We start from the raw sequence: 19925 nt of genomic DNA, 5'->3' as shown, positions 1-19925 counted from the left end.
GGAAATTCAGCAAGCATATGCTTTGGATTAATGTTGTACTCAGTACACTCCAGGAGCAGACCTGGGAGACATTTACACTGGAAAAAATTCCATTAGATTACAGCTAACATAAGGTAACCAAAGGATTACCTGGCATTCATCCTATCAAAAAATAAAAAGTTTATTTCCAATCTGCACTAATAAGATGAAAAGAAAAAGGAAAAGATGAATGACACAGAAAACTGAAACTGGCAATGAAACTCAGAGTCCACCTTTTGCTAGGTTTCACATGGAAAAGATGCTACATGCACACACATGGAGGTGTCCACTTGTAGATTTCCATATAAATGGATAGTTTTCACATACAGTCAGACCCCTTCTACTCCAAATTGTGTTTGTAAACCTGCACCACCTCGTCAGCTGCAGAGCCTTACACCTAACTTCATCCTCATTTTGGAATGAAAGAATGCCTCTAAAGCCTGAGCACAAGTGCTACAGAGAGATTCCTGCGAACGTTTTTGAATAATTGTGCTATTAAAGGGAAGAATGCTTGCTCTGTCTCCTAACTGACAGGAAGAGAGATCCTCTGCTACAGAACAAAGTGGTCTGCTCTCAATTTATTTCCTCTGAAAATACGCTCTGTTTTAATGTTTAATCACTGCACAAATTACAATGGACTTGTATAAACTCAGCAGTTTAGACAGCCAATGATTTTGATAAGAAAATATTTGACAGTGGCAACAAAATATGAACCCACTGAGTAAGCTCATTCTCATCCCGTCTGTACTCAGTGCAGAGTGGAGCTGACGCTACTTGAGCTTTTGAGAACTGCATGGGCTAAAGCACTGGGTCATTAAATATTGTCCCTCTGGCTCCCGGGACCTGTCCAAATACAACAGAGAGCCTTTAGTCGGTCTGAAATCCCCTCGTTCCTTCTGGGGTTGTTCAAAGTCTGAATTTGTGTGCATGAAAAAGTGAGCGGATCACAAGCCTGGCTCACAGAAATGAATCGCCAGGCTCCCACTGACCACCATGCCACCAGGGCTTCACACAGGCAAAATCAGATGAAGAAAGAGATCCTTGCCTATCCCACACAGCACCTGAACAGGAAAGCATCGATATCGCAATGGCTACACAAGTGAAGCATGCACATTCTTCCTTCTGGGTATCCTGAATCAGCTCAGTTCTCAAGGAAGTCGCCAGCTGCACTTTTGGAAGAGTTTGTTTTTGTGTTTTTTTTTTTTTCTGTAATTCACTACTGAAACTTCCATGCTACTCTATCAGGGTACCTCCAGGAGAGGAAATGCTCGTCTTGCACAAGCAAAGATCATCTCTCCTGACTGCCGCAACTCAGGTGAGTTGGATAGCATCTCACCTGTGGCTCAAGTACCAAAAAGTCACAGAATTGCTTCTTCTTGGCTGCTGAATCAGTGTTTGCTTAAACCAGGCATGCACAAAAGCCCTGGAAGGTGGCTAAACATCAACTTGCAAAACCACGAGGTGCAGCTCTTCCCACCCCAGTGTGTTGAGGAGAGGAGAGGAGAGGAGAGGAGAGGAGAGGAGAGGAGAGGAGAGGAGAGGAGAGGAGAGGAGAGGAGAGGAGAGGAGAGGAGAGGAGAGGAGAGGAGAGGAGAGGAGAGGAGAGGAGAGGAGAGGAGAGGAGAGGAGAGGAGAGGAGAGGAGAGGAGAGGAGAGGAGAGGAGAGGAGAGGAGAGGAGAGGAGAGGAGAGGAGAGGAGAGGAGAGGAGAGGAGAGGAGAGGAGAGGAGAGGAGAGGAGAGGAGAGGAGAGGAGAGGACTCATGAATCACAAATGAGAGCTACTTCTGAATTGGTTCATGAACAGAGAATAGCACTCTCAGTATCTGCACTCTTATTTCTGAGCACATCTATATCTATCTAGTATAGTGCTGCTTGCTTGGAAATAATAGCCAAATGGGACTAGAAATTGGAAGAATATTCCACCTTAGCTTACCATTTGTTCATTAAATGGCACTTAAAATGTAAAAGTAGTTTTTTTCCATTGCCCTTTTTTCACTGAAGTGTGATAAAAGAATCTGTGATCTGCACTTCCTGGCATGCTGCTTCAGTTGAGATTGGCAGCGAACCATAAGCAAGTACTGTGGGAATTTTAATATTTGCTCCTGCCTGTCTCTTTTGGGGAGAATTCACAGCTAGTGCTTCTGACAGAAGAACCATGGCCACTCCTAGGCTTTAATGAACTGACCAGAGGAAGCTCAACCCTTTGACTACCTCAGCTGGATGAGCTGGATGGTCACAGAAAATTTAAGCGAGCTGTCCAGATGTTCTGTGCAGCCACTCACCATAAGCACACTTGCTTATCATAATTAGCAAGAGATAACTAAAGTGATGCTGTTAATTTCTTCTCTTGAACAGATGCATACAACCATTTTCATAGCTTCACTGCTCCTCCAGCGATGGATTGCACTGTGTGCATGCACACACAGTGAGGCTTAGAAGTTCAGTGGAAGAAAATGCCAAAAAACACCACCTACATAACAGCAATTTACCCTCTTTGAAGTATCTCATGCTAGATATCTCATGCCACTTAATTCACTGAGATTGAATTACTCTTCCTAATCTTTCTGTGACTGAAGTAGATGAAGATATATCCAGAGCAATCATTTATTCAGGTTGAGTGACAATTGCAAAGAAAATCAGCACGGCTCTGGGTTTTTGGAGATCAGGACCATCACTGAAGGTTCAACTCCACATTACTGCAGCTCTCAGTATAAAAAAATTTCTAGATTAATGCTGCCTAAGGCATGCTACAGTCTTCACTTTCAGTGTAGCTCTGCATTGTTTCCAGAAGGTGATGCCAGCAGATGGTGCTACCCACTTGTGCCACTGGTGCTGCAGCTGGTGGAGAAGCTGCTGTGAAGCTGTAGCTCTGAATGTTCAGAAAAAGTAGCCAGCTGGGATATCCTGCTTTTCATCTATTTGTTAGTTTATGTAAGAAATCAAAAATTTACTTTTGTCAGCCTAAGATCCTATGAAGGACCCACAAGATTTCTTCTGTCCTTCCTTTCTCTCTCTCCAGCTTGTCTTTCCTACCCTGTCCAAAATCAAAATACATCGGAAGAGAGAAAAAGAGGACTGAAATATACACCTTAAAAAAAAAAAAAAAAGAAAAAAAATTTGAAAGAAATTTGAATACCTGTGGGCCAGGTAACCTCACAGCAAAATACCTGAAAGAAAAGGTGAGCTGTCCCGCTCAGAGGCAAACATTTCACTGATTCTGGAATCCTCAGAAAAAGAATGACATTTTCAGGGAAAAACGTGGGAAACCAACAGCTGGGAAACATTTGCAAGCAGGCAGGCATGCTCTGCCTCTTCTCAGGTTGTTCAATGTAGCACTAAAATTTACTTTGTATGAGGCAAATGTGAACATTATAACCATGCCGACAGTATGCAATCAATTCTTTGAGTAATGAAAGGGCTTAAAATAATGGGAAAGCAAGTAAATTATATTAAATGAAAAGCCTAAGTTTGACAATGCAGACTATGTTACAGATCTAAAAAAATCATTAGTTTAAATATTTCAATACTGCATTTAAGTCTTTCAAACAATAACCCTGACCACTGAATGTAAATTAAATTAATAGTGGGAAAATAATTTTCATTTTAGAGCTCTCTATATATAGAAAAAAAATAGAAAATTTCTAAATCATCTAAATCATTCCATTTGTCAGCTATCTCCAGAAAGATCTGAACAAGAGTTGTTAGCAGTAAGTAAATGGATGTTCCTGAAGGAGTTTATAAGCCTGCAAGTAAAATACAAGTTTCCTAAAATCCGAACCTATTTGTACTGAAATACCTCTGTGTAAGAGACTGTGATGTAACAGAGTACTTACTTGTGGAAACACACATCTCATTCCCAACACACACCCAGCTGTCAGCTAGTGCGATTCTAGGCCTTTTGTGAACACCACAAACATTACATTTCCAGAGGAGACAGCTTACAGACGAATAGAGGAAGCTCACACTTTCTCCTGGATGTTGTTTTCTGACATGCAAAGTCTCCTAAAGGCCAGGCCACATGGCTTAGGTGTTGCAGTCCTGGGTTTGGCTGGGATCCTGAAACAGGAGTTACCCAAGCAGGTGGTCTGAGCTCTCTAAACTGACATTTGAAGGGTGTTTTTTTATACATGGGATGTCTACTCTTCCGTTTGCTTCGTTCAGTTTCAATGAATGTATCTTGTCCTTATAAAGGGAAACAAGGATCTCTCCCTCTCTGGTTAATCTTCTCGTCCAACCAAGTTTGTCTCCCTTATTTAAATACCAAAGTCTTTCAAAAGGAGACCACGTATCTCGTAACATTTGTACAGAATCCATCAGACCTTTTCCTTGGCTGACATAATTATTAAATAATTTCCTTGGCTATAATACCATCACAGGCATATTTAATAATTAAAATAACAATTTAACTGACAAGGTTGATGATACAAAGATAGATAAGGCAGTCATGAGCACCTATAACAGAAGCCCTCTTTTTAAGTAGTGCTCTATGAGCTTTAAAGCTTTGCACAAGTATTTTCCCTATGTACAATAATAAAAACATGCATTTTTCTTCCGTGCTGCTGTATTAGTGAAAGAGCACAACCACTCCGACTGCCACTGGATCTGATGGCATGAGCACTCCTAGCATCACTGCTTGGATGAAAAATGCTGTCACACTTGATTAAGTGGCAGAGTAAAGCTCATCCACAGAGGAAGGCAAGCTTGAATTAAGAAATATTTAATTGCACAGCCACCTGCTGATCTCAGTTCCTTCAGAGGTATGCTGCAACAGGCACCTTAGCAGCATGGGAAAGGTATTTTCATGCCCTGAGAAAAGCAGTCAAAAAGACTGTTTTGTTTTGTTTTTAAATAATACAATCTGGCTTAGCCACAGTGACCAAAAAAGAAGTCAAACAGAGACATTTTCCACTTTATGCAAGTTCTGTTGTGCTTGTGAACACGTCCGAAGACCCCATAGCACATTACAGGCAACTCAGAGGTGCTGCTTTCGCAGGAGTGTGAAAAGGCTCAGAAACATGCACAGAAGTTCACAGAATAGCTTATAACACTTGGCTGCCTCTTGCGAACAAAAAAACAAAAAACAAGTGGAGAAAGCAGAAGGAAAGAAGGAAACAGTATAGGCTACATTTGAAGAAACAAGGGGTTTACTGTCACTTGCAGAGTAATAGCACACAATATTTAAAACAAACAAAACAAACTCCTCTAGAGTCAGAGCCTACCTAGTCAGATTAGATTAGGAAGCCAATAATAAAGGACCGAAAACTGGCAAGATGAAACCTTTCCCGTCTTAACTTGCATTTCAACCCACCCAGCACAGCAAAGGCAGCCCTGGATGATATTAGGAGATGTCAGGTCCTCAAGGTAACTGTCAAAGCTGACTGACTGCTGCATCACTGCTGCTGGATTCAGTCGCTGTTGCCATATTTCATTTCAATTTGAGTCACTGCAGACAACTGCTCAGAAATTCTGAGAAGCTGGATCTGACACGGAGCCACATCAGCCTGCGTGAGAACTGGTGGCCAGCACTTCTGTAGGATAAAGGAAGCGGTGTATCACAGCTCGGTGGAGTTACAGCCAAAGAGCCTTTTGATGTTAGCTAAGCTAATAAGACAGTCAAGTTTCCTCCCCAGAACTTTTTCCTACAGACATCTGGTTTTCAGAGATCTCAATCAGATGAGCTACAAAGAACAGAGGGAAAAGAATAAAAAATTTATATGACAGCTTCTGCCTGGACAGAGAAAATTCTGTAGTCTTAGAACCTTCTCCTGTCTTAAAAAGGAGTGAGGTCCTTGATTGAACTACTTCTGAGAAGCTCCATCTAATTTTAAAGACAATGTCCAAATGCTTGGAAGATGAGAAGAAGCACTGGAAGTCCTAGGAGGAGGAATAAAAGCTTCCTTACAGAAGAAAGAAGCCATTCAGAAGAAGTTTGACTCCTTCTGAATGCTGCTTGTGAATATTCCCGTGATTCCCTTTAATGCTGATGAGGTTCTAGTATAAATCTAGGCTCGACTATACGACTTCTCAACCCAAAAGGTATAGAAGCATGTGCTTAAAAACTGCTAGCAAACTAAAGCTTTCCACCTTGTTAACATCTTAGTACTTTTCTTTTCTTTTCTTTTCTTTTCTTTTCTTTTCTTTTCTTTTCTTTTCTTTTCTTTTCTTTTCTTTTCTTTTCTTTTCTTTTCTTTTCTTTTCTTTTCTTTTCTTTTCTTTTCTCTTCTTTTCTTTTCTTTTCTCTTCTTTTCTCTTCTTTTCTTTTCTTTTCTTTTCTTTTCTTTTCTTTTCTTTTCTTTTCTTTTTTCTTTTCTTTTCCCCTCAAAACAAACACGCAATCACATGCTCCCAGAGACATTAGTGGGAAGGTTGCAAGATCCAGCACTCAAAGTTTGGACAAAACAGCCTGGATAACTTTCGCTTGCTTCATTTTATGAGGAGCTCATGCAACCTGCCATAAACCTGTCTCAGAAACTGCCAGTATCTCTGTTGGTCAACTCCTTCATTTCACAGTCTTCCAACATACGCAACTGGGCACTTTTGAAAAAAAGGTTATAATTCTTTCTAAGTGCCCAAAGTAAATGAAAGTTTCTAACTTTTAGAAATGAGACCTCCTATTAAAACATTAATAAGTGTTTTGCAAGAAAAACAAAAGGGAAAAAATGCAATTATCTTTCCAAAATGTACCACTATCATAATACAAATAGATATTTTCTTCTTGTTTTATCTAAAAATGAGGCTCAGCTGAAGAGTTCTCCTGCTCCTCCAAAACAGCAGGTGCTTAAGCCGAGCTTGTCAGCCTATGGTGGTTTCACATCGGTCGCTTTTGGCCCTGACATACTCCATTTGGAGTCAATTTTGATACAAGCCATACAGAGTTTATGTACTGAGGTAACATCCAGTGCTGTCATTTTTCTGTGTAACTAAATGTCAGCAAGAAATAGAATCTAAAATTGGTCTGTAACTATGGCAACTAATGAGCCATTCTAACTTGGAGTCCCCAAATCAGACATGTGACCATCAAGGGATTCATTCCTGTTTTAAGAGGCTGCTTTTCAGAGAAGAAAACACGCAGCTTCTTTTGCTGACATTTGTATTTGAGGTGTCAGCCTACAGCCAGGCTGGAGAGCTGGAGCAGGTTCAGACAAACAGCTAAGAGAAAAACAGCTTCTTTCTTGAACTGGAAGGAAAACCAGCCAAAATATTCTCCCAATGCTAATCACACTGGGTAGAGCTAACACCTAGTTATACTATTACATTTTAAACACAAATCCTGCTCTTCCATTCTGCCATTGGGAGTTCAAGATCTTGCTGCCAGCATGTGGTAGGAGCCAAGGAGAAGAATCCATAGCATGAACGGAGTGCACACTAAAGATGGTTGCTCTATGTTGCTAGAAATCACGTAGCTCTTTGGCTTCCCCTCACAAGAAGCACCTGAACGATATTAAATATCATCACCACTCAGGCTTTTTTTTCCCCAGAAGATAGAATAATGAAGGTAAAATAAACAAGAAAGTAGTTATTAGTTTTCCAGCATAATTTGAAAAGTACATAGTTATTGTTATCAAATAAAGTAGAAACTAAAATGAAATTAAGATTAAAAATAAAGAGTTAGGATTCGCACATATGATATTGAAAGGTTTCTTTAAACAGCTACGCCTATGTTCTACAAACGCAGTACAGTCCAGATCAGAAGAGAGGATGTCAGGTGTTAGTCAGACTTTTAACGACAAATTTCATGTTCTTACCAATTTTCTTTGAAGATTTAAAACCTAACAAAACAAAACAAAATATACCATTGCTAAATTATTTTGCCAACATGTGTAAACATTACCTGGCACTAGTTTTGAACACTGGCTTTCTTGGGTTAAAAAAATAAATAAATCACAAATTTTAACTCTGGAAACCATAAATGTTATTGTCTTGTAAAAGAAGCTTCATTTGAAACATTAAAATATATCTTTATGATCATAATATATATATATATACATATATATTTTAATCCTGACTACAAAGGAAAGACTTCTTTGAGATAGCCCAATAAGAGTACTTATTATTATGGGACTGGAGCAATCAGTAAAGTCATAGATACATCAGAAGAAAGAATAACATTTAGCAAACACATTCACAACAGAAAGCGAACAAAATCTTTCTGTGAATCACGGATTTAAATCAGTAAAGCTGATTTAAAAACAGAACACTACAGTTATATCAATTTTATGGTCCCCACAAGATGTAGTGCTGTACGGTACATGCATGGAAAGAGCAGAGGACACAAAAAATGCAGTGTGATTTGCTGTATAGGACAAGGGCCATCTCTGGTGCTTTGTATCTGTCTCTATATCACACTGTATTTTTGCTAAAGCAGCAAAGCCTTTCTTTGCAGGACCCTTTAGCATTCGACATAGTGATCGTCAAGAGATGGCAATGTCACACGAGGACTGCCATCAGCACGGTCTGCAGAGGCTACCCAGGTGATTTACTGGAGAAAGGAGAAGTGATTTAAACTAAGTTTTTCTCTTTATCTGAGTCCTCGCTTCCAAACTTGTATTTTTAACAAAGAATTATAGATCTGTATTCGTGACATAATTTGGTGAGGCCACATGTAGCCTGATTCCCTCCCTTTAAAGGCAAGTGATCAACTGGGTCAGGCACAGTGTCTTCTATTCATACAGAAAATGGGACTGTGGAAGCAAAGCTGTAACTCATGAGAAATGAGCAGAGAGATGGACAACAGAAAAAAGCAAGGAAGAAAGGGGATTTGATCCAGCTCTCATCAGATGTTCCTGATACACCTCAAATCACAAGTCACCACCATCAACCAAGGGCTTGAAAAAAAAAACAGCATTACATCCTAGGTGCATCAGAAAAGCTGTCAGTAAGTGTTAGTAACAAAAATGTATGATGAGGAGTATTAGAAATGGGAAGTAAAAGCTCTGGATGTCTCACACGTTTCTCACCAAGTAATTCACCTTCATCAGGTCTGGGCTCAGCACCAGTAGTAATAGAAATGAACGTACTACACAAAAATAAATGTAAAGCCAGTCTACCTACTAAGCATCATCAGGTCTCCACCAGTTTACTGGCTTAAAATAAATAAACAATCACAGAAAACTTGCAAAGGCCCGTGCATAGTAAGTGAACACCATGCTGTTTTGTGTGAAGTCGACAAATAGTTACAGCAGGAAAAAAAGTAAAACCAGCTATAAACAGAAAATGCCTGAAGGGCAGCTAAAGGCATGGGAAGATGGCTCTAGCACAGCTAGTGCCAGGGTGGGTACCATGACAAGGCGGCTGCAAGCAGCTTTCAGCAGGACACACTTCTCACCGTTTCTTTTCCTTCCTTCGTCCTTTGTCACTTTTTGTGGTGCCATTACTTTCTGCGGGGAGCTCCGGCTGGAGCTGGGCTTTCCCGACTCGTTGCTGATGATGGAGCCGTTCTGACTCGGGGACTGGCTGCAAGTAACCATAGCAACAAGAGAGGCTGTCAGCTCTTCACAAACCTGCTTTCAAGGTTATTTCCTCTGCACAGCTTGCACCGCTGAGTTTTCAAGTCTGGTTTTGCACCAGAATGAGACAGAATACGAGCTGCATGCACAAAGACGGAAAGGCAGGAGCAGAGCACTGCTCCTCCGTGAGGGATAAGCATCTTATGTGACAGCAAAAGCAGCCACTTCTTGTGCACAACCCCCACAACACCAGAAGCAGCACTGCAGAGGACAAAAACTCCTGTGATTAATTTAGTGACATTTAGAGCGCTAAAATACAGCAGACCCTTGTTTTCATAAACGTGGCTGAACTAATTCCTTTATTACTTAGCCTGCCTTTACACACAACTATTTTCTCAGCCGTAATGCAAAATTATGTGCTCACTTTACGTGTATGCACACACACTGTGAGAAGAGTATTCAGTCGTAAGGAGCAAATTGAGAAAAGCAGGCCAAAGTAGAAGATCGAAACTTTGGTGCTACTCCAGATCCCGGTGTCGCATTGCTTCGGGGCTTGAACAGGAACAAAAGCAGCCCCCAGGACCTGTGTAGTCACTGGTGCACCTACCTGCGATTAATCACTCCCAAGTGGCACAGTCAATGAAAGGATAATGTAAACAGGCTGCATCTCTGGGAAGAAATGGCTTAGTCAAGAGGGCTTTCAGTCACAGAGAAAAATCAAATCAATGTCTATGGCTGTCACAGCGGCTTTGTATTCAGAAAATGGTAGCAAGCCAAAACAACTGTGAAGACCATCCTGCAAATTATTGCTGATTCTGTATCACCAGCTTGAAACATTCATTTACCTCCAGCTCTGACTGTCCTGTCTGGGCTCAATAAAGATCATTTACTGTGGTCAGGAAAGGAAGGGACAAGTATGAGGAAGTCATTCCTAGGGACTCTCTTGAGGATATCCTAGACTGAAATATATATAATTCGACACAGGCTCTTTCCAGATCCATGGATTTAGGAAAACTCAGCATGCAGCCCACCTCAGCTCAACTTGTGGATTTTTGTGTGAAATTCTATTGAGAATAAATATTCTTGAAAAGTAGAATTGCTCCCCAATAGACACATCTGTTACTGCTAATGAACAGTCCCAGTAAATAAATGATTCCAGGTACAGACTAATACCTGAAGAAAAGCTGCTCTGCTTGGGAACAAGGAAAAGAAACAAGTACAGATAGCTTGCAGCATGATTTCTGCTGCCACTGAGCTAAATATTCATCATTTTTCAGTGACCATCGTATTTATTATCTTTTAAGTTCCCACTGGTAATAATATCCGAGAATGTATACTGACCAGTTACCAGCCACTTCACACTTCAGAGCAGTCTGCTTTAAATTGACCTTTCCAGACTGCTGAGTAACCAGGACCAAAGAGCAGATACATAAAGGTCAAGAATTTTTTCTTCATCTTAAGAACCCATTCAGTTCCATCCCCAGACACAGCTGATGGGGACGAAAAGAGACTAAATTTCTGCATGTTCTCACTTAATCACGTAACCACCCCAAAGGAGATAAAACTAACTCCGCAGTACTGTTTGCTTAGGAAGGTAGCAAAGAAGTATCACAGGCTCAATACATTTTTATAGACAGGGTAATGCTCCTGTGAACTCCTGAATCAAGTCTGCTAACCAACATTTGCCTAAAAAACAGGCAGATTAAGTAGGGGGGAATTTCTACACTCATTCCAAGGACTGAGCGAGGTGCCTAAGCACTTTTTTTAGACAATTAACTAATAGAGCTGCTTTATATTTTCTGTGTGTATTTCCACGTGGCTTTGAAGAGACTTCAAAACATGTTACAAAGCAGTTCCTGTTATTAACTGAGGTAGCACAGCACCAGCAGGTGAAGCTGGTATAACAGCGATCTTCCATTTGCCACTTTACCAGAGAACAGAAGACCAACAGGCACAAAGTCCACTTTGGTTGACACTGAGTGTAAAATCTGATCTTCGTGGTTTGAGCGCTTTATGGCATGAACAACACACCGCTGACATTAGAAGGACAGAATAACAGTTTACATGCAAAGAAACTACAGCAACCATAGCAATTCTCACCTGGCTTACTCTTCTCTTTTTATCCTACCTCCAAATAGTATTGCAGATGATTTACTGTACAACCAGACAAACATACCAAACCTAACATGCCAGCTCAGTAGCCTTCTGTTTCCCTTCTCCTGTAGGGAAAACCTCAGCATATGACCAACGAGAAGGTTCACCCCTCCAAGAAGTGCAGCAACACCAGGTGCTCCAGCCCCATGCTGCATGGGCTGGCACCTCGAACAGCTGCAGGCAGCCTCAGTGGCTTTCAGCGACAGCACACAGAAATGTTGTACTGAGTTTTCCAAGCTTTTCTGTTACTCCTACAACGCAAATATGATTGTGCATTGACATGTGTAAAATGAGGTGACTCAACTACAAAGATTTAATTTTCTATAGGATTTCTCTGCTCTAAACACATAGCCTTCTTTTATGTAATCAAATCCCTCCAAGAAGCAAGGACCCTTAATGCCTGTGAACTAGAAAACAACCTCATGCTGTTTACTGCATGGTTTTATTTTTCTCTCTTCCCTTCAGTATCATTCTTCAGCAATGGCAATAAAAAGCTGATGATCCTCTGCTCCAAATTAATTTCAAGGACAACAGGTCAAGGAAAATTGAACTTGAAACATGCAAAACACCTGAGGTAAAGGTATAATCTGCTTCCTTGCCTGTCATGACTGAGATAAGAAATACTGACCTAATCGTTTCTCTGAGAATGATTCAGGGTAGACCTCAGGTAAAACTTTATAACGAGAAAGGCAGCAAAGAAGATTCTCAAAGAAGCTATGATGATCACACCACTGGAAGACTTTAAAGAAATGTAAAGAAATTCAGGCAGGGGTATATTTGACAATGCAGTGGAGAAGAGCGAGGGTCAGGTAACTTCCCAGGGAGCTTCTAATCTGTGTTCCTACAACGCTGTAGACTTTGAAGAAACTGCTAACCTGAGAAACTTTACTCTAGACACTGATGCCATCTAGTCTGCTCTAACTTGTCCTGCTATAGACACTCTAAATCTAGAGGTCTTGCTTTAATAACATAATTCAGTGGACATTTAGGGTTTGCTCTTCAGCTAATGAAGACACTGGGTTCAGTTCTGGACTGATGCAGTCTGTCCATGGAGCTACAGCAATTTACAGTTGCAGAAGTCCTGCCTTTTGCTTCATTTGAGAAATGATCAGTGTTCATGCTCCAGATCCAATGTTTATTTCAGGTTCATTGCTTGTACAATGCCAGAATGCACAAGAGAGCCACTTCCCATTTACCTCCTCTAACCACGTACAACCCGTGAAGATTTCACTTTATTTTATCTTGTATTTTGCAGCAATCGTACCCATCCAGCGCAGACAAATGTTACGCCAAGAATATATTGCGGAGGAACCATCTGTCACACACAGAGCCTGGGTGCCAAACCTTACAGTTTTTCCCAAGCAACTGGCAGCATGTACCCCATTTCTGCACAAACCTCTGCAGACACAGGTAACTCCATACCTTTTCCTTGTTTCGTTGGATTGGGCAGTTTTAATGGTGCTCCCATCCTGAGTAATTTCTCTCTCCTGGGAGGCAGGAGCATCTCTCACTGCGAGTGGAAGTACGACGGTCTCCTGAGTTACAGGCAAAACTTCATCTTCAGCTCCCTGCTGCCCTAAGTGTTGTTTGGCGTAGTCGAAGCCTTGCACTGGCTGAAAAAAAAATAAATAAAAAAAAATAAAAAGAAAAAAAGGTGGGCAAAAAAAGTTTCCAGCATGTGTCATATGTTAATACAAAATTTCCAACTGAATATATAATTTCCTCTCTCCTTTAACTTCTTTAATTAAATAAACTAGAGGTAAAAATGTGTAGATTACAATATGAATGCCCAACAAAGCAGTTTTTCTGATGAGATCTCCATTCCATGTATTTTAAACATGATTAATTGGAATTAAATTGATCTTGGCTAACCTTTCTTTTGCTGCCTTAACACCCCCAGAAATTCCTCTGACAGACAATGGAAAAATGAACACAAAAAAGAAGATATTAGGAAGGAGAAAAATAAGACCATACAGAAAATGGAAAACTTTGTCTATGAAACAATCTTGTGTTTGCAAAGGAGGTGGGAGTAATTTATTCCAGATCAAGACAAAGCAAAATAGGCACAAATAGAGGTTTCATGGGCAAATTTTTCCCCAAAAAAGATCCTTTTCAGGACAGTGAAATTACGTTCCCCCTGGCTTGTAAGTTGCCAACTGAGAAGGTTCTTACTGATTTCACTTGTTTCTCTTGGGAAGTGGCATTCACAAGAGGCTTGCAGCCCAGCAGCTGAGGGCTGCGTGCCCAGGCTCTTCTAGCCTGAAGCCACGGCTGTGCTTTTCCTGCTGCCTCTGCAAGCGAGAAGCAGAAATGACAAACGTGATCTGGGCAATGCAGCCACCAAATGTGGATTCTCCCAGCGGAGAAATTAAATCATTTAAGCAAAACTTAGCTTTCCAAACCGCGTTTTTTATTGGGGGGAAAAAAAAAATCACTCAAACCAACTCAGGAAAAAATATGTGTATCAGAACAATGTCAATTCACCATCAGTACCCCATGGCAAGTCACGATGCTATTGTCCCTGACAGAGCCGTCTGCTTGCCTCTTCTGAATGCAAGGTACTGCAAAAGCAGCCACCAAATTAACTATCAAGGGAGGAAACGAGGAAAGGAAGCAGAAGCTGTGTGAAGGCAGCTAGGAAGAACTTACTGCACGCTATCCCAGAAAACAATATCTTTAACCAAAATAATATTTTTTCAGCCTCATTATCTATATTAACTGTTAGTCAAGACCATCACAGTTATTCTCCAAAACAGGGAACAACACAGAAAAGCTGATGAAATCAGGTATTTCTCCCTCCGTGCCTTTCAAATAGTAGAATTTACAACTTTTAATTCATATCTTATTTAAAGCAAAAATTAGCAAAGCCAGAACGTGAGAATTTTTACAGAACTCTACGGAGTCCCAGCTTGGATGTGCCAAAGGAAGAAAATGAAGGATTATTTTAATCTGAGTTCTACTTACCACCATGCCTGGTAACAAACTGCATTAAAAATGAATAGCTGAAAAAGCCATCCTCATCAGCGGACATATTGCGTTAAATAAAATTTGATCTTGGAACCCTGCTCTGAGAAAGCCCACAGGAACAGATGGCTTCACCACCCCTGAAGGGAACTGGCAAGGCTGAATCACGATCAGGCACTGCTAAAGCACAGCAAGCATAGGTGTCCAATAAGGCCACAGTACTGAGAAAGACCGAAGGAGAGGGATTTGAATATTGATTTTGAAATAAATGAATGATCAGACAATTAAATTACGCTGTCTGGCAAAGGGCAGAATGAATACAGGGAGTTTTCTGGGACATTTTTTTTTTCTCTGTAGCAATCACAAAAAAGACACTGATATTTAACTAAAAGGAAAGAAAAGAACAAAAAAGGAAACAAAGGAGAAAAAAGTAAGTTTACTCCCTCCTTCTGCATATACCCATGTACACAGACAGACTCTCTAATCTTTTTTTTTTTCCCATGCCCTTTATCAAATTGATAGTGGCTTTTTTCTCATGGCCTGCAGGATTTGCTTTTGCTTGGGGGTCTTAGACTGCAAATCTTATCTCTGTTTACCTGCAAGCTTATATTTTCATGCGCTAAAAGAAAGGAAAGGTGACAAATCAGATTACAGCCTTTAAAAAAAAGCATGCTGTGAATTTGGAAACAAGAAAGGTAAAAACTAACATCTATCCAAAACCTCAAAGTAAAAAGAGTATCTCAAAACAAAAGCAGCATTTAAAGAGCATTAAAATAAATTCCCATCAGAATTCTGCCCATTTGCCTATGTACTACTTTTAATTTTGCAACTGGAAAGTCAATTGGAAAAAATGGTAACCTTGCCATTTCCCTTCAACTTCATCCAGATGTCACTGGCTGCTCAGTCAGTTCCAAATGGCAACATAATGCAACATAATTGTTAAGACATTATAAACTAACCTGTACATGAGAGGTCATTTTTTAAACTTTACTGATTTCGCCCTCAGTCTGTTACAACAGCAATGTCATTTCTAATTTACCAGGCAGAGGCAGCAATCCTGCTGTTACAGCGTAGCTCCCTTCTGCAGAACGATATAGTGCTGGGCGTTTCATTACCCCTCTGTGCTGTGCTCACGCCTCCTGTCCTGCTGACATGGGACAGAGTCCCCGAAGGGCAGTGGCAGGCAGCTCTGCTCTGCAAAGAACTGCAGCGTCCCTCTGCTCGCAGCAGCAGCAGGACTGCAGCGCCGAACAGGCAGCTCTGCTCTGCCAGCTCCCCTGCTACGGGACTTTGGAAATAGAAACACCTCTCAAAACAAAACCAGCTGAAACCCAAGGCTGTTGGTATCCCATAACACTCTCTTCTCTATACAGTTTCCTGTATGTTCTAAAGGCATCATAAAGCTATTGCAGTGATCCAACAGCAAGACTCAGGCTCACAGAAAAAAAAAAAAAGTAAAGCTGTTCCTTAAACTAAAAATCATGCTGCTGTGGCTCCACTTCCAGAACAGATTTAGCATTAATCAAGCAGTCTCAGGCACTTTTCTAAGCAATGAAATATATTATATTTATTTTAAATGTGATGTAGATATGTCATCATCCGCTATTTGTATTGCCAAACTGCATGAAATGAAGAAATTACAGCTCGAGTAATTACTGCTGTTCCTGATATAACTAATGCTGGAATTAAAAATAAAACTTTTCTTTTCAAAATGACCTTATTGCATTATCTTCCCAAAATACATTCCTTAGCCTTATTTTAAGTAAAGATGCTGAAATCAGGACAGACCAAGCCAGACCATTCCCACCCTGCTGCAGGATTTATCTCCTGTGGTCCATATGCCCGCATCTACCCTAAGCTGGGTCTGGCTGAACCTTTCTGATGGAACCATCTTTGCAAAACTAAATAGCAATCAATTTAGCTTTCATTTCAAAATGCATCACTATCTCTATAATGATATATCTCTATATTTTATGGAGTCTCAAAATGTACCAAAAATGACCTGCATATGTACTAGCACTTTAGCTTGGATCAGGAATGGACTTCTGAAGTGAATCTCCAAATTACCTTCACTGGCCACACTTTGCTTCACACCTCAAAGCTCACGAATCTCCTTTCAGATAAAAGAAAAATGGGAAATGTTACTCTAGAAGTGGGTCTACTGTACCGCAGCTGCAAATCAGAATCATAGAATGGTTTGGATTGGCAGGGACGTTAAATATCTAAATACCTAATAAATATCTAAATATTTAAATATCTAATCCCAACCCCGTGCCGTGGGCAGGGACCCCTCCCACCAGACCAAGTTGCCCAAAGCCCCATCCAGCCTGGCCCTGAACAATCCCAGGGTTGGGGCATCCACAGCTTCTCTGGGCAATCTGTACCAATGTCTCACCAGCCTCAGAGTAAAGACTTTCTTCCTAATATCTAACGTAAACCTACCCTTTTTTAGTTTAAAACATCACTCCTTGTCCTGTAACTCCACTCTCACTCTGACAAAGAGTCCCCCTCCTGAGAGCAAATGTGCAGTAAAATCTCCTGAAATGAGTATAGCGTGGATGCTGGCAGCTCAGCACCAACTGTTTTGATCTGAAGATTAAACTCCTGTGTGATGACATTGATTGCTAATGTAAATTTAGCCTGACTGAACAAGTTTCCACCTGACCACCTGTATTACAGCCTGATTAAATTCTGGTTTCTTAGGGAAAAATCCAAATTTGACATTCTCTTTCTTTTTGGAATGACAGCTGTGGAATACTAAAACACTTTCAAGTTCTTTGCTGTAACCTCTGCCAGCAGTCTTTTGTTGTTGATGTTTTTTGTTTTGTTCTTTAATAGCAACTTTGTTCCACTGCACAGCATCCCATAATGATGGCCACTCAAATGATGGCCAGCTCAAAACAATGTACTATGCAGTTTCACTTTGCATGTCAGCTGGTAATAAGACTGCATATAAGAAGAATTAAATGTTGCACAGTATTTGCAGTAACCCCTAATAAAGTAGGATCTGTATTTTAGACATTTCTATGGGCCATTATGTGATATCACTGCAGTGGGATTAATTTTTGTCACATTTGCAATATTACTTGTTTCAGTTTTTCAGATATAGTCTTAACACTAGTTTGATAATGTCAGATAAGTAGATGAGCATACTGTAAATGAATGAAAATGTCTTTTCTGTATCATTTTGGATAAAAATGTCTTTTTCCAGCTGGCACCAGCTGTACCCATCTGCAACTAAGCTAAGCTTAGGAGAAAAGACCTGTCATATGCATCCTTCAGCTCTCCCTCCAATTTACATTTTTCAGCACTAGCAGCAGCGAAGTTGAAATCACAATAAGCCTGCTGTCTGCAGCATTAGCAAACAAGTGAAAAAAAATTTCACTTCAATCCCATGCCAATGAAAAAGAACAAAGCCAACTAAAAGGGTGAAGGAACAGTACGACTAATACACACACTCTGTGGATACAGACTCCTAACTTTGGCTGGCCCTGTCTAAGAACACCATTGCAAAGGCAGACTTTTTCATTACAGAAACAAAATACTATTCTGTAACATATTTCTGCTAGATAATCAAACTGGAAATGTATTTGATTTGAAATATATATATATATATCCTTATATTAGGCTAGTAAGTTTAAGGAAAATGTCATTGTTTGAACCCAATCAACAATATCCACAAATAAATTAGAAAGTTCAGACCATCTAAAAGGGAAATAGCATTCAGAGAAATTTTCTGAAGAATTAAAAAAAAAAAAAAATCTCTGAATTACCAGCTGGATGGAGCACTTCTGACTGGGACCAGGTCTGAACTACTGCCAAAGCCCACAACTTCAACTGTTGCCACGCACAGTGCATAGAAGCAGCTCAGGCCACGGGTCTGAGAATGATATTCTAAGGCAGAAATGCTGCTGACAAGACCTGGGTGTGATATTCCATGTCCTAATCTGTACACCAGCTTCGTGAAGGAAGCAACTGTCCTGATTATAGCCTACTTAGCCCAAATGACAAAGTGCTTTCCATCATTGTGTAGCAGCTACTCTGTCACACAGCAAATGTCAAGCTGTGAAGTAATCTGATGAGTTCTGAGTAGAACAGAAGGGTAATTGCTCTGACCAGAGGTATCAAGAACAGACAAGTCCAAAGACGCAACCTGTGAGCTGTGACCACTTGAATTCCAAATATCCTTCACTTGCATCTAGCAGAGAATGAGTTAAAACTTCAGAAAGCAAAGGGGTGTCTTGGATCCGGAGATCAGTCACTCACTTTAGCTCTTTGAGGCAGGTTCATCATGGTGTCCGGTTTGAAGTCATTCTTGTTTTTCCTGCACAGAACTGCCGTAATAATAATGATGATAACCGTAACCACAGCAATGGGAGCCAGCACTGCTGCAATGATCCACAGGTTGTTTGGTGGGTTCTTCACCACGGCTATAGAAAATTGCAAAAACTGGTAAGTTTTACCATGTAAATGAAAGATTCAAGTTGCTTCCAATAGTGTCTTCAGCTGCCTATAATAATTAGTATAAAAGGATTGTTAGTAACCTAGCTATGCCTTTGTATTAATTAAATTAAAAAAACGTATCATACTGTTCAATTCACAAATATCTGAGTTCTCTTCTTTAGTTAGTTATAGCCAGCTGCAAAACTAGCCATCAGCTCCCAAGTTAGATATCACTCAAATATTAATTTACAGAATAAGCACAGACATACACACATAAAAAATAGATGCAATTAATACATCCTTAAATACTTTTCAAAACAAAACCAGCTTATAGTAAGACAGCATGATAGCATGTGTGTTGTAAGTGTACACAGGGAGTCCATACCTCGTGTCACAGACTTGCAGGCTCAGCAAGAATAAATTGCCTCAGCTTTGAGACAATGAAGTTAAGAACACTAACAGTTATTACTGACATCAATAGGCAATAAGAAAATGCTTCTCTCGTGCTCTAGAAATACTTTGTCATAGTTAAGGTCAAAATGAATCCATTATTTCTAAAGGAAGAGAAGGGATGAGGTTGGAAAGAGCTATTTGCAGATATATTAATAATGGCATGAGGAAAAGGGTACATTTCAGAAATGCGGTGGTGCTTAAATGTTTTAGACTCCTTTTCATCAGAATAAAGTCCCTTAGTATGCATGCTCAACTCGTACACACATAAACGATCCTCCTGTGACACAACCTCAGTTCTCACTACATTTCTTTCTGGAAAAACACCAGATAATCTCCTTATGATTCTGTGTGTGCTTCACTGAAATATTTTGTGGACTTCGATATACCTTCTCTCTTTATCTTCCTGTGCTACTGGTTACTGGCATGGATAGGCAATTGTGAACAAA

General features: G+C 40.3%; 1 protein-coding gene across 9 annotated transcripts in view; it reads right to left on the bottom strand.

Annotated features, from left to right (window-relative positions):
- The window catches only part of KIAA1549L (KIAA1549 like), a 104205-nt gene that overhangs the window by 31229 nt on the left and 53051 nt on the right, over positions 1-19925 (bottom strand). For 8 of the 9 annotated variants that reach the window (XR_011809826.1, XR_011809827.1, XM_027459466.3 and 5 more), the window contains exons 11-14: positions 18850-19013; positions 13042-13232; positions 9345-9472; positions 7765-7788 (exon numbers count right to left, since the gene is read on the bottom strand). Coding sequence is in view for 7 of the 9 variants with exons in the window: in XM_027459466.3 (XP_027315267.1) it covers positions 7765-7788; positions 9345-9472; positions 13042-13232; positions 18850-19013 (507 nt within the window). In the remaining 2 variants the exon portion in view is untranslated. The remainder of the gene's footprint in view (positions 1-7764; positions 7789-9344; positions 9473-13041; positions 13233-18849; positions 19014-19925) is intronic. The other variant, XM_027459464.3, reaches the window with a different exon arrangement.

Source organism: Anas platyrhynchos, chromosome 5, assembly GCF_047663525.1.
Source record: "Anas platyrhynchos isolate ZD024472 breed Pekin duck chromosome 5, IASCAAS_PekinDuck_T2T, whole genome shotgun sequence".
NCBI lineage: Eukaryota > Metazoa > Chordata > Aves > Anseriformes > Anatidae > Anas > Anas platyrhynchos.
This window is presented reverse-complemented; position numbering and strand designations above follow the sequence as displayed.